Here is a 14318-nt window from a genome sequence, read left to right on the forward strand (position 1 = left end):
GGTCATCCTTCCGCCCTCTGCTACTCCCCAACCTTGTCTCTCCAAAAGTGGAGTAAAGCTTGCTTGCTCCGGGGGGCTTCCCACCCCAAGCTCCCGGCAGACCTAGGGGCTGAGGATGCTGGGACCGGGCACTCTATTTCTAGCCAGCTCCCTGTCTCCAACTCTGACGGCCGGTGTCACACCGGGTCAGGTCCCTGGAATTTGGGAACTATCCACAGTGGCCAGCCATTTTATGGAAAATCAAATGAAAAGGGTATAAAGGGAAGGCGGTTTGGAGGAGGTTTTTTGACATTTGCTGTCTGTTTTCATTTTCACTGGGCATTCCCACCAAGATTTACTTTGTAGGCTCACGTAGAGAAGTTAGCCCTTCTCACCCGGAAATGATTTTGGATGCAGTCTCGAAGCACATTCAAGGCCCCCGTCAGCCACTGGCACAGGCCTCGGGAGGTGATTTTTATACCTCCTGAGTAAAAAGAGCTCAAGAGATGATCCTAGCAGTCCCTTCCTTTAAAATCCACCCAGAGGGGCACCTGGGTGGCTCAATCAGTTAAGCGTCTGCCTTCTGCTCAGATCATGATCCCAGGGTCCTGGATTCGAGTTCCGCATCAGGCTCCTTGCTCAGTGGGGAGCCTGCCGCTCCCCCTGCTTGTGCGCGCTCTCTCTCTCTCTGACAAATAAAATCTTTAAAAAATAAATAAATGAAATGAAATCCATCCAGAATCTTCTCTCGGCCCCTGAGGAAGTCGGGATGAATATTCTGGTACCGATTTGACAGATGAGGAAACTGAGAGTCATGCAGTAAATGGCTGAGCTCAAATGTGACGACCCATCAGCCCTCTCCACCCCCCACCCCACCCCAGGGGTACGCGATCTTTTGTTGGGAGTCAAATGCTTGCAGGAAGTAGGGCTGGATTTGGAGCCTGTTGGAAAGAAACATGCAAGTTATGATCCCATTTACGGTGTGTACAGAAGTGTGTGAGAGGGAGATTCTTGCGTTGCAACTAAGGGAAATCTACTGAGAAACAAGGAGGGGTGCTTTTATACGGGGTACAGGAATCCGTGCATCATGAAAGCGAAGGGCTAAAAGAGGCTTCCGCCTCTAAAGAAAACTGGTAAGCCCCAGGTCCCAGGCACCGGCTCCCTGACACACACACACACACACACACACACGTCTTCCTCCTCCGGGTCTCCCTATATCTGCTCATCTCCTCTCTCTCCAGTTACCCCACTGCAAGAGATGACCTCACCATCCTGCCGTTGAAAGGACCGGCCCAGGGAGGGACTAACATCTCAGAGCCCATAACCCCAAATCCTGGGCGCGATCATCTGGAAAGCACAGCCCGTGCCAAGTATCCAATCAACTGTGACCAGGGACAGCGTCACACACGGGGCTGCCGGGAGGAGGGGCGGTGCTCAGAAAAGGCCTAGACGGAAGACACACGCAGCTCAGTAAGAGCTTTCCAGGGGAAAGAGACTCCGTCACAATGAATATGCCCATCATACGAAGCTCCTACTTTCAAAAGCACAAAAATGTAAAAAGGGAAACACTTACTTGCGTATCTGGAAGTATGCCGCAACAGTCATAATGCTTACCTTTGGGTAGTGGGATAATTGTGGATCATTTTAGCTTCTTTCTATGCCTCTCTCTCCCTCCCTCCCTCCTCCTCTCTCTCTGTAATTATATATATATATATATATATATATATATATATATTTTTTTTTTTTTTTTTTTTTTACAGCAAACATTTTATTTTGAGTAAAAAAAAAATCAGTTGAGTGGACCGTTTTGGGATCTTGCCACAATTATAGAGTTTGTGCATTTGTTTCTTCTTGCTCATTGAAGGTTGGAGCCCGAAAAGCCGCCCCAAAGATGGACCAGGAAAGGGAGACGTTGAAGAGAGACACGTCCAGCAAATCCAGCCAGAGCCTCCTGTTTTCTAAGCCTGGCGACAGGAACTAGAAGTGTCATCCCGTCGGGTCTTGCGTGATTCTCCATGAGTCACGTGGGTGACTCAGAATTCTGTGTCAAAATACTAAGACGCTTTTATAGGACTTTAAAGGTCGTTACCCTAGTATGTTGCTTCCTAGACTGGTGTTTGCGCGATGCTGTATTAGGGAGCATGCAGGGATAGGGGTTCTTTTTTAAGTTACTCACGGATGTGTACATCTTCAGGCATATGAAGAATGCAGGTCGGAAGCCCAGACTCCTAGGCCTGGTCAATACAATTATGCGCCACATCTGAGCGGTGGCGTGCCCACGTTTCCACCTCTACGGAGCGGCAAGAATCCCGCCACTGGCAAAGCCCAAGACATGTACTGGGGCCACAGGACAGAATGGCAACCTCGGGGCCGAGGCTGAGGCCACGGGAGAGCATATTTATATCTAAGTTTATTATAATAAATTTAGTATGCCTGGTCGTCTCATCGCTTCTGTAATAGTGACTGACATGTCTGTGGCACTCTGCGGTTTTCAAAATGCTTCTCACCTAATCCTCCCCCAAACCCTGGGAGGTAAATAGTACTCTGATGCCCATTTTACAGATGAAGACAATAAGGCCCAGAGAGGTTAAAGTGCCTGTCTAGAATCATGCAGCTAGTAAATTCGGAAGCTGGTCTGGAACGCAGTTTCTGACTCCCATCCCATACTGCCCATTGAGCGGCACCAGGGTTCAGGCTCCAGCCTCCCGAGGACAGACCCGATCCCGGTCCCAGAAGAGCACGCACTGCCCAGGTGGGCACACCCCTTTATCATGGTGTTTGTAGAGACCCTCATTCTTCTTGCTCCCATGTTCTGCCCATCTGTCTGCTTGCCGCCTTTCTCGTGTGGCCGGAACCGCCGAACACAATGGGAGGAAGAGCCAGAAGGCATGAATATTGTTTCTTTTTTATTTTTAAAAAGCCACAATAAAAATATTTTGCAATTTTAAACCAAATGGATTCTTTATACTGATGAAAACTAGAAGGAAATAGGAAAAGTTCTTGGTGGGATATTCCACTGAAGGTTCATCTGACACAGGGTTAGGATCTAAAGTCAGTGAGAAAAGTGAGCTTCACCTGACCTTAAAAATACTCTTGAAAATCCCGGAAAATGTCCGTAAAGAACATCCTGGTATTACCGGTACTGTACCATATCCCCAAAGTCCGAAACCGCAAGTTTTTCTCCAGCACCAGAAAAGAGCACTTAGTCAGGCAGCCGTTCACGTAGCTGGCTCACGTTTGGTAGCCAAATCGTGTGGGAAAAGAGGTTTTTGCTGGTCGAACCTGTATGTTTGCATTTGCACGAGTCAAATACCCAGTGCCCGTGTGACCGCCCGTGTTTTACATCTTCCGAGAACATGTCAATTTTTATCCTATCAACGTTACAACCCAGGATGGCAATTTCTTCTCTCCACTCCGCCAACTACATACATCATTTTGGGGGTGTCTCCTCAGACACGCCCCCTTTCCCTGAGAATGAGCCCCACCCCCTCCACCAATCACGTTTGCCCTACCTCACGCTGCTCTCTTGGCTGCACCTGATTGGCTGAGCGGTACATACCCAGGCCAAACCAGACCAATCAGCTTCCTTTTCTAACTCAGGCTGGGCTAATTAGCGTCTTTGCGCTTGGCATTTGAAAGTTGGCCACTGCGATGCCACCCAGGTCACTGGTGCTGCTGGAGCTGAGAGTCTTGATGCGGTTCTAGGGCTGGGGTGACCATTTCCCCACGTGTGCTCCGAGAAACAAAAGCTAGTCTTCAGAAAGAGAAGGGTGGGGTAGATACTCAGCAAGAAAGACAGGAGACCAGGACTCCCAGAAAGACAGTAAAGCAGACACTCCAAGCCCCTTATCATGACCTTCCTCTACTGTATGGGCTGGCGCCGGAACACCTTGATTGCCGGCCTCCCCTGCAGCTAGAGCTGGCCATGGTATTCAGTTCCGGTCAATGGCATGTGAGCCAAGGCCCTGGGGAGGGCTTACCTTCTGTAATAGAAAGCAAGCCTTGGGGCACCCGGGTGGCTCAGTCCATTAAGTGTCCAACTCTTGGTTTCAGCTCAGGTCATGATCTCAGAGTTCTGAGATCAGGCTCGGTGCTCAGCACAGAGTCTGCTTGGGATCCTTTCCCCCTCCCTCTCTTTCCCCTTGCTCCTCCCCCCACTCGCACTCTCAATCTCTCTCTCTCTCAAATAAATGAATTAATAAAATCTACAAGAAGAAGAAGGAAGAGGAGGAGGAGAAGAAGGAGAAGAAAAAGAAGAAGAAGAGAGCAAGTCTTCACTAGGAGAAAGTATTTTGCTCTTTGTCCCTTTGCCGAGTCTCCTTATTCACGCCTGGAGCTCAGGCTTGGAGCTGAAGCAGACACCTTGGGGATCCCCAGGCACCAAGCAAGAGGCTGAAGGCCACCTCCAAGGACAAGGCAACTAAGGACAAGAAAGGCCTGGCGGGTGCCTGGGAGCATCCCTGAGCTCTGCACCATGCCTGGAAGGCCTCCCTCTGTACCTCTTAGTCTGTAAAACAAATCCCTGTTTAAGCCACTGTCGCCAGGTGTCCTGTTTGTGCTATTAAAAAAAGCATTCAAAACTCAGTGATGAAAAATGACAAATATTTATCGTTTCTCATGATTCCGTGGGTCAAGCCATGATTCCATGGCACTCGTACTGGTCTAGGCTGGCTTGCCTGGGGCTGGATGGTTGGAGGTGGCCTCATTTCCATGCCCAGTCATTGGTAGGCAAGTTGGGTCAAGGCCGCGGTCCTCAACCAGGGACAGTTTTGCCTCCCAGGAGACACTTGGCAATGTCTGGCCACAATTTTGGTTGTCACAACCTGGGGGGTGGGGTGCTACAATCATCTAGTGGGTAGAGGCCAAGGCTGCTAGATGCACAGAACAGGCTCCCCACAACAAAAACTTACGTGACCCAAAACAAGAGTAGTACCGAGAATGAGAAATCCTGGTCTAGCGAGGCCTCTGCGAGCCATGGTCCCCTCATCGCGGAGCAGGCTGGACCAGGCTCTTTCACAGGGTGGTGGGCACAGGTTCCCAAGAGCAGCAGGAGAGAACAAGCCCCAAAGCACAAACACTTACCAAGTCTCTCTGCTTGTGTTTGTTAATATCCCATCAAACAAAGCAAGTCACATGGCCAGAGTCATTTTGGGAAGGACTCCAAATTTTTACAATCTACCCACGGTCAGTTTTCTGTTATTTGAAGCAGAAGGCGTTCCAAGTGAGACAGATTAGTTGCCTTGATTCCTGAGGATTTTCTGGTTCCTAGTTTCTTTCTTTGGCAAGGCCAGTTTCAGTGCCGGCCCTTGGGTTCCACTAGGACCCTTTGTATCACTCAAGATTCTTCGGTTGCCCCTAACAGAAACCTCCTGTGGCTCATTTTAGCAGAAAGGGAGTTTATTGAAAGGAAATGAGAAAGCTTAAAGAATCAAAGGACAAGCAGAGCTGAAGAGCCAGGACAGTCAGGAACTGGCTTTCCTTCCCCATACCTGCCCCCTTTCTTGCTTCCACCGGTTTGACTTTCTGTTCTTTGCAACCAAAATGGCCTTTACTAAGACACCACCTCCACTGGTAGTTCTGAGAAGCTGCCAGCAACCTTTCCCCTGGGTTGGTATCGAGGCACAACAAGGTACCCGCAGTCCCCAAAGCCTCCCAATCTTCTGATCCCCCAAGCAGCGAAGACAAGCAACTTCCTTCCACCCTTGCCAGTGGTAGTCTATTTGGATTCTTGGATTCGTGACTTTGCAGATAAGGTGCCCTTCTCTAGCAGCCTGGCAGAGCCGCCAATGCCTGCTGTTGTGAAAACCAGAGTCATGAGTGTCTGCAGAAAAAAATAGCTTCCAGATCTGCATTCCATAGTGTGCTCCTGGTAAGTCGGAGTGGTTTCCAATTTTTCTGGGTCTTAGAAATGAAAGCAATACACTAACGATGAGAGGAAACCCAAAACCTGCTAATGCTAATGAATTCGTCTTCGAGCTGAGGCGCTCCTAAAGCAGGAGGTGGGGCGCCCGGCGAGGGCAGACTTGGCCTCGTTTCCATCAAGATGTGCCACTTGCATCCGTGTGCTCAGTGGCCCAAGTTATTTGGGGCCAATTCATGACCTTTTGTTTTTAAACGTTTTGTTCCCCAGGAACCCACCACCACACCTCTGCGTGCATCCTGTGCTGGGAAGCATTCGAAGCCCCCCTCTGTTTTGAGTGTCCTCTCCTCTGTACCATGCGGCTCTCATTCCGAAGACCCTAAGATATCGGAGGCGGAAATTTTATCTTCCGGCTGACTGTGGTCTTATCATCCTAGAAATCAGAGGTGCCCTTTGGCTGATAAATCACTTCTTTATTTTGAGTAGAGTTGGCACATCTTGTTAGACCAGTTTCAGGTGTACAGCATAGCGATGTGACAAGTCTATGCATTATGCCGTGTTCGCGGCCAGCGTAGCCGCCATCTGTCGCCATACATCACTATTACGGTCTCATTGACCATATTCCCTGTGCGGTGCCTTTTATTCCCATGACTTAGCCATTCCATAAGTGCGAGCCTGGATCTCTCACCCCCCTTCCTCCTATCTTGCCCAACCCCCCACCTTCTTCCCCCCTGGCAACCATCAGCTCGTTCTCTGTATTTATAGGTTGGATTCTGCTTTTTGTTTGTTTTTAGGTTTCACTAGTGAGTGAAATCCTATGGTTTTTCTCTTTCTCAGTCTGACTTATTTCACTTAACACATTACCCGCCAGGTCCATCCATGTTGTCTCAGATGGCATGATCTCATCTTTTTCATGGCTGCATAATATTCCATTGTTGGTATACTTGCCACATCTTCTTTATCCATTCATCTACTGATGGACCCTTAGGTTGCTTCTATATCTAGGCTATTGTAAATAATGCTGCAATAAACACGGGAGGACTAATATCTTTTTGAATTAGTGTTTTCATTTCCTTCGGATAAATCTCAGTAGTAGAATTCTTGGATAATGTGGTATTTCTATTTTTAATCTTTTGAGGAACCTCCACACTGTTTTCCACAGTGGCTGCCCCAGTTTGCTTTCCCACCAACAGCGGACCAAGGTTCCTTTTCCTCCTCGCCAATACTTGTCATTTCTTGTCTTTTTGATTTCAGCCATTCTAACAGGTGTCCAGTGCTATCTCATGGTGGTTTTGAGTTGCATTTCCCTGAGGATGAGTGATGTTGAGCATCTTTGCATGTGGCTTTGGCCATCTGTATGTTTCCTTTGGAAAAATGTCTGTTCAGGTCCTCCGCGTTTTGTAATTGGATAGTTTCTTTATTTATTTTTTGGGTTTTGAGTTGTATACGTTCTTGATATATTTTGGATACTCACCCTTTTAAGGATGTGTCGTTTGCGAATATCTTCTCCCGTTCAGTAGGTTGCCTTTTGGTTTTGTTGATTGTTTCCTTCACTGTGCAGAAGCTTTTTATTTTGATGTAGTCCCAATAATCTACTCACACTTCTGTTTCCCTTGCTTTCGGAGATGTATCCAGAAAGATGTTGCTATGGCAGATGTCAGAGAAATTATTGCCTGTGCTCTCTTCTCCTAGGATTTTTATGGTTTCAGGTCTCACATTTAGATCTTTAATTCACATCGAGTTTATTTTTGCGTAGGGTGTTAAAAGGTAGTTCAGTTTCATTCTTTTGCATGTAGCTGTCTGGTTTTCCCAACACCATTTGTTGAAGAGACTGTCTTTTTCCCATTGTACATTCTTGCCTCCTTTGACATAGATTAATTGACCATTTAATCATGGATTTATTTCTGGGCTCTCTATTCTATTGATTTGTGTGTCTATTTTTTGTGCCAGGACCATACTGTTTTGATTACTACAGCTTTGTAACCTAGTGTGAAATCTGAGATTATGATACCTCTAGCTTTGCTTTTCTTATGATTGCTTTGGCTTTTTGGGGTCTTTTGTGGTTCCATAAAAATTTTAGTATTATTTGTTCTAGTTTTGTGACAAATGCTGTTGGTATTTTGATAGGGATTGCATTGAATCTGCAGATTGCTTTGGGTAACATGGACATTTTAACAATATTTGTTCTTCCCATCCATGAGCATGGAGTATCTTTATGTCATCTTCAATTTCTTTCTTCAGTGTTTCATAGTTTTTAGAATATAGGTCTTTCACTTCTTTGGTTAAATGTATTTCTAGGTATTTTATTCTTTTTGGTGCAATTATAAATGATGTTGTTTTCTCAATTTCTCTTTCTGACTGAAAAATCACTTTGAGGGTTAAACACCCAGACTTCATTCATTCAGGCAACAAATACTGGATACCTACTATGTGCCAAGGACGAATGATACTGTTCTAGACCTCACAGCCTTGACCTTTGCTCCCCTTTCGGGTTCTGATCTGCTGCTCTCCTGGGAAGGAGCTGGAATCATTAATTCACTGGGTATGTTGCACAGGAGAGCTCACCTTTGATGCTCACATCCTCTTCTGGGGCTTTCTAAGGGATTACTGCTGGGCATTCTGTAGAGAGAGATGCATGCAGCAGTGACCCTCTTCTGGGAGTTTCTTTGTCCCTCTCAACAGGGGGAAATTTAATAGTTAATAATAGCACACTGTTTACAGTGTCCTTGCCAACCATCAAACACTCACAGTGCTAAGCACAGTCCAGACATTATCCCACTTCGTCCTCACTCTGCGTATCACTCCCGCTTCACCTGTGAAAACGATGAGTCGGTAAGGAGCTTGCCCGAGACCAAGAGCGTCAGAACTCACGCATCTTCCTCGTAACTTCTCTATTGTACCGCTTTCCTCAGGGAAGTCCAGAAGCCAGCTGGTCATTCACGACTCAAAGAGGATCGGATTGGCAAACGTTTTCTGTAAAGGGCCAGAGAGTAAACACCGTTTTCTTATAAAGGGCCATTCACTTCAGGGACCATGGGATCTCTGTCGCCACTACTCACGTCTGCCATTGCAGAGGAGCGTGGCTGTGTCCTAATAAAACTTTATTTATAAAATAAAATAACCGTGGAGTCTGCTTGTCCCTCTCCCTTTGCCCCTCCCACTTGTGTGCTCTCTCTCATAAATAAATAAATAAACAAACAAATAAAATCTTTAAGAGAAAAAAGTCGATGGGCCAAATTTGCCAATCCCCATGTCAAACTCGCACCCAGACTGGATTATTAATATCCACACGGCTGTTGCCTGCCGTCTCATGACTCCCGGGAAGTCAGACTATCACCATTTCTATCAAATGAGCTTTTACTATGCACCATGCTGTACGCTAAACTCTTGACACAACTTTGCTCATTTAATCCTCTCGAGGGCTCTGAGAGGAGATCGTTATTGCCATTTTCCAGACAATGCAAGTGAGGCCAGAAGGGTAAGGTAACTTACCCAAGGTCACCCCACTGGGATGTTCAAACCCAGTTCCTAACCACAAACCACATCACCTTTCACCGTTGGAACCCTGCGTCTGGACAGAAAGGAGCTTTGCCGGTGAGGCCGGAAGGCCCACCATCTGCAGGACCCAACTTGCAAGAACCACGTCTTCGGGACACACCCCTTCCTCCAGGCCCCTGGGCTTACCGGCCCCCTCCTGAAAGAGTCTCCTGCTTCCTTCAGCTAATACCTTAGGTCAGGTGTCCCTGACCTACTGTTCTCTCTTTCAACTGACGTTGCCTACCTCCGCACGATGCTAACTACAATTTCCCTTCCAAGTTTCCCAAATTCTTGGGTGCCCCTGCTGCGGTCACACACAGCGCTGATCTGTCCCCTCCAATTTGTTTCTTCCACCTTGCCCCCTGAGCAGAGAACTGCTAAATGACCTCTGAGCCACACTGATGCCCAAGGACCAGCAGGTCACCCGGCCCCGATCCCTATCTGATGCCGCTGACGCTGTCCTCAGAGGCGAAGGGGACAGACACTTGAGAGGCTTGTTTTTCAAGAGCTCCTGTTAACTTTTGTGTTGAGTCATGTGGGTGCAAAGAGGTGTCATTTTAGCAGCTTCTCTTTCTTGGCAGTGACCTTGAGACCTAAAAATGGGGCCACTGGATGCTGTAGAGGGGACACTGAGAAAACACCTAGTCCATCCCGAGTCATCATGCATTCATTCAACAATGATTTCTCCAGCAGTACCTTGGACCAGGCACCACGCTGGGCACCGGAGAGCTAGAGTGGACCCAGACAGACAGGTCCCTTCCTCCAGGAAGTTGTCTCAGGGGTGAGGAGGGGGGAAAGGGTGTCAGATATTTTATGAAGAGCTTCACTGTGGGTTGTCATAAGTGCTGAGCCACAGCACTTATCGTCCAGCTGTAATAGTTGTCACCGCTCTGCTCCCCAGCGTGGGGTCCAGCAACTCTCACTCTTCAAACTGGCTAGTCCTGCTCCTCCCCCCACGCCACCCTTTGCCCATGACCCGAAGAATTCCAGGACCAGATCCCAATGCCCAGAATACTTGATAAACTGCCTGCATGTAGACTCACACCACTTTCACTAGAGTAGGACGAAAGTCTAAATCAGCAGCCCATGTGGTTACCGTCTTTGCGAGGGGTCCAGGAAGGCGCTGGGCATGCAGCATTGCTGGGGTGTAAGCCACAAGGCGTACACACACACACACACACACACACACACACATTTTGAGGGTTCAAAATAGGGCTAACACTGAGGCCTGTCAGGTGTTCAGCTTGGACACTGAACTGCCTGGAATTTCACAGAAGCAGAAAACCTGCTCAGCTTTTTTCCAGCTCGCCCAGCAGGGCATATGCAACTAATCTGAAAGACGATCTTGGTTTCCAAGTAGATTGATCCCATCCAAGATAACCACAAAAAGAGAGCTCTACAGATAGATAGGTTGGGTCCTAATGACCTGCAGATGGGTCTACCTACAGCCGGTGCTCAGCGGCCCATGGAACACCTGCTTCAAACGCCCCCCCGAGCCCCCCCCCCCACCATGCATCCTGTATACAGCTTCCAAACTTTGTAGGAGGCAAGAAAGCCCCTGACACCAACCAGGCTGTGACCCCATTCCTTGCCCTCACTCCTCCAAATCACTCAAATGAGTATTTGGGCTGTCCCTGAACCTTGACCTCTGCATATCTTTTTCAATCCATCAAGGGTTTCCTGGTGCCTTCGGAGCGTTCGTGATGATTAATTAGTAAGCTGGTATTTATAAAGTGCTAAGTGAGGGCTGCAGTTTATGAGCCCACTTTATCTCTGACAGCCTCCCTAATCCCCTCCCAGCATCTCGGGCTTCAGGGACCACCCAGTTCTGCGAGGCTCTGGAATGCCCCTCATTGTCCACTCCGTACTGCCCCCCAAACCCAAGAGCTCCTCCCAACCCCTCCCCATTTCTCCCCCCTCTTCTTCAAAGTGCTGTTGTTTTTCTTAATATTACTGTGCCCCTCCCCGAAAGACAGTTACACAAGTGGATGTGGGAGGAAGAAGAGAAACAAGTCAATGGTGACTAAGTCTGCCTCGCTCCCTTGCCGCTGGAATATTGTCAGAATTGGCTCGGGCTCACCCTGCCTCTGTAAAAATCCTTTGCGGAGGGTGTGATTTTTCCTGAAGATCATTCTTTCCACATGACCAAATGCTGTAATGTGTAACCAGTCCAGATCGTTTCTTTCTGCCCAAATCCATGCTTGGGGCACAGCGCTCAGGGTCATTCAGGAATGATTCCCCCAACAAACAGGTGACTGCTTCTGGAAGGTCCGCAGTCAGTGCTCACGGGCTGTGCCCGCCTCTCCTCCTCCACTACTCCTTTCATTTCCGAACAGGTGCCTTTCCTCACGTCCAGTGGCCTCAGAAGGAACAAGTTCAAGTAAAACGCAGCCCCCGGCTTGCATCTCAGGCATGAGCAGATCAACGGCTGTGTCCACAGGCAGGGCCCAGAAATGAGGCAGAGAGCTCAGCATCGCGAGCTCTCGTCCTGTCTAAAACCCTGAGAACCTGTGAGAAAATCCCCCTAAGAGGTGTTAAAAGGGCTCACCCATGTGGGCAGCATTTCCTGAGCTCTGCCTGAGTATAACAGCCGCAAGTCCTGGGCGATCCGTTCCCCTTCTAGAAGATGCCATAGGTAATGAACAAGAATTCCCCCACTGCACCACGGAGCCAGGCCAGCCTCCAGAGGGTTGTGACCACACAAGCCAGAGGGGTAAGTAACCAGGGACTTTGATACACACAGTCCGCCTGAATAATGCAAACCAAAACCATATCTGGCTTTCACATATATGTAAAGTTGTTTTTTAAGAAGGCAAACTCCCACATAATCTCATTACTATTAAAAGTTTGCTCCCACATCAAGGAGGTGCAGAACACGTAATGAAGCCGCCCTTTTCATGCAGACACATTACAAATCGTAGGTTGGGGCGGGCAGAGGTTCACCAGGTCTTTAAAAGTAATCAGCAGCTTTGGGAGGAAGGCTAAGAATCTGGCAGACCAGGGCATCTGCAGACAGAAATTTTTTAAAGAGTTTATTTATTTATTTGAGAGAGGGGGGCACCTGGGTGGTTCAGTTGGCTAAGCGTCTGCCTTCAGCTCAGGTCATGATTCCAGGGTCCTGGGATCGAGCCCCGCATTGGGCTCCCTGCTCAGCTGGGAGTCTGCTTCTCCCTCTCCCTCCCCCCAGCTCATTCTATCTCTCCCTCCCCCCCTCAAAAATAAATAAAATCTATTTATTTTAAATAAAATCTATTTATTGGAGAGAGAGAGAGCTTGAAAGCAGGGGGAGGAACAGAGGGAGAGGGACAGGCACACCCCACCCTCAGCATGGAGCCCAATGAAGGGCTTGATCCCACGACCTGAGTGGAAATCAAGAATGGGGAGCTTAACCAACTGAGCCACCCAGGCGCCCCTGCAGACAGAATTTTTTAAGTTTCAATCTACACCCCATCCCTAATGTTTCGCGTTCAGTTAAAAACAGACTATTTAACTTCTCCTGGGTCCTTCAAGGCCACATATGGGTGATATAGAAACCTGCCTTTTGCAAGTAGCTGAAGCAAACTGCCCAAGACCAACAGAAACCTGATTCCGAGCTTTAAACAAACAAAACCATGTCATTTAAGCTGAGCGTCTTTACTTGACTCAAAAACACTCTCGAAAATAAGTTAACGAAAACATCGTATTTCCTGAACCCTTAAGTGGTTTTCTCAATTTTGTTCTTTTTAAAATACCTTTTAAACTGACTTAGCAATATTCTTGAACTGTGGCAGGCGGACAAATACCAACGAGGTCCCGTTCTATGCAGATCAGTCTGTAGCAGCTTGCTGGCTTTTCTTTCTCAAGTGCTCTCTGCCTCCAGACCAAGGGTTTTAAGCCCCGCATCCATCTTTTCTCTGCAAGAACTGGTGAGAGCAGTTTCTGCGTAGGGATCCTCTGCATTGCCCTAACGTTTTAGAGAAGAAGCACAAAGCACAGTTCTCCTTCTAGATTAGAGACTCCAACTTCAGTGAGCAGAACTCCCCTGGGTGCTTGTTAAAATGCAGGTTTCTGCGGCCCATGCAGAGATCTGTCTGGATTGGGGCCTGGGAATCTGTATTATTAACCAGCCCTCCCCTCCCCCACGGGGGTTGTGATATTGGAGGTCCACAGCTTTGCAGTTTTAAGGTGACACACCAGACCACGGAGAGAAATCCTCTCAGGCCTCTTCCCGAAACCGCATCCCTTGGAGCCTTGGAGAGGATCTCTCTCCTCGGGGGCCCTCACCGAAATGGCAGAATCAGGAGCTCCCTGCCAGTTCCTCTGAAGCGGAGTCTCAGGGGACAGCCGTGGCCCAGCAGCTATTCTGCCAAGTCATCCATGTGATGCGCTGGCCCAGGGGTGAGGACCAGCCCCCTTCCCCGCTTTAGCTCTCCCTCTGTCTCCGAGAACCCACACCATTCAGGGCTATGGCCCTGCCCCGTCTCCCTCGCAACTGCAGGTCCAGCCCTTTGCAAAAGCTGCTGCAGCTCCAGCCGCAGGTAGATCTAAACGGGGGGTCCCCGCTCACCGGATCCACCTTCATACCCCTGCAACCCTCATTGAGAACGCCGGTGGTTAACATCGAGTCGTCTCCATGGCAACCGACAGGGTGTCACAGACTCAGGATTACGACTTCTCGGCGTGGGGATTCCAGAGAAGAGGTTGGGGGCGGCGTCCCTCGGATGCCCTGACCCACACCAAAACCGAAGGGATGGATCCCCTTCCTTCCCGCCCCGGTCCCCGGCCCCTAGCCCGACCTCTGCCGCTCAGCGGCCACAGCGAGCAGGGAGAAGGGGGTGGATTTTTAAGGGCCCCCCCCACCCCTACGGCCGGGGACGGCGGCAGGGTGGGCGCCCGCCACCCGCGCCTTCGAGCCCCGCGGCAGAGCCCCAGTGCGCGCGGGCAGAGCAGGGCGGGCACGGGG

At 48.9% G+C, this 14318-nt stretch overlaps 1 protein-coding gene and 1 long non-coding RNA gene across 2 annotated transcripts in view; one reads left to right on the forward strand and one right to left on the reverse strand.

The window, feature by feature from the left end:
• FHAD1 (forkhead associated phosphopeptide binding domain 1) overlaps positions 1-2730 on the forward strand; it is a 125276-nt gene extending 122546 nt beyond the window's left edge. The window contains exon 34 of the mRNA XM_044391403.3: positions 1844-2730. Coding sequence (XP_044247338.2) covers positions 1844-1960 — 117 coding nt within the window. The 3' untranslated portion in view covers positions 1961-2730. The remainder of the gene's footprint in view (positions 1-1843) is intronic.
• A 139-nt stretch (positions 2731-2869) lies between these two features.
• Positions 2870-14173, reverse strand: LOC130542324 (uncharacterized). The gene is made up of 2 exons (XR_008956809.1): positions 13108-14173; positions 2870-8812 (listed from the first exon to the last, which is right to left on the reverse strand). It is a non-coding gene; the product is annotated as an uncharacterized LOC130542324 (long non-coding RNA).
• Positions 14174-14318: the final 145 nt, after the last annotated feature.

Source organism: Ursus arctos, unplaced genomic scaffold (assembly GCF_023065955.2).
Source record: "Ursus arctos isolate Adak ecotype North America unplaced genomic scaffold, UrsArc2.0 scaffold_32, whole genome shotgun sequence".
NCBI lineage: Eukaryota > Metazoa > Chordata > Mammalia > Carnivora > Ursidae > Ursus > Ursus arctos.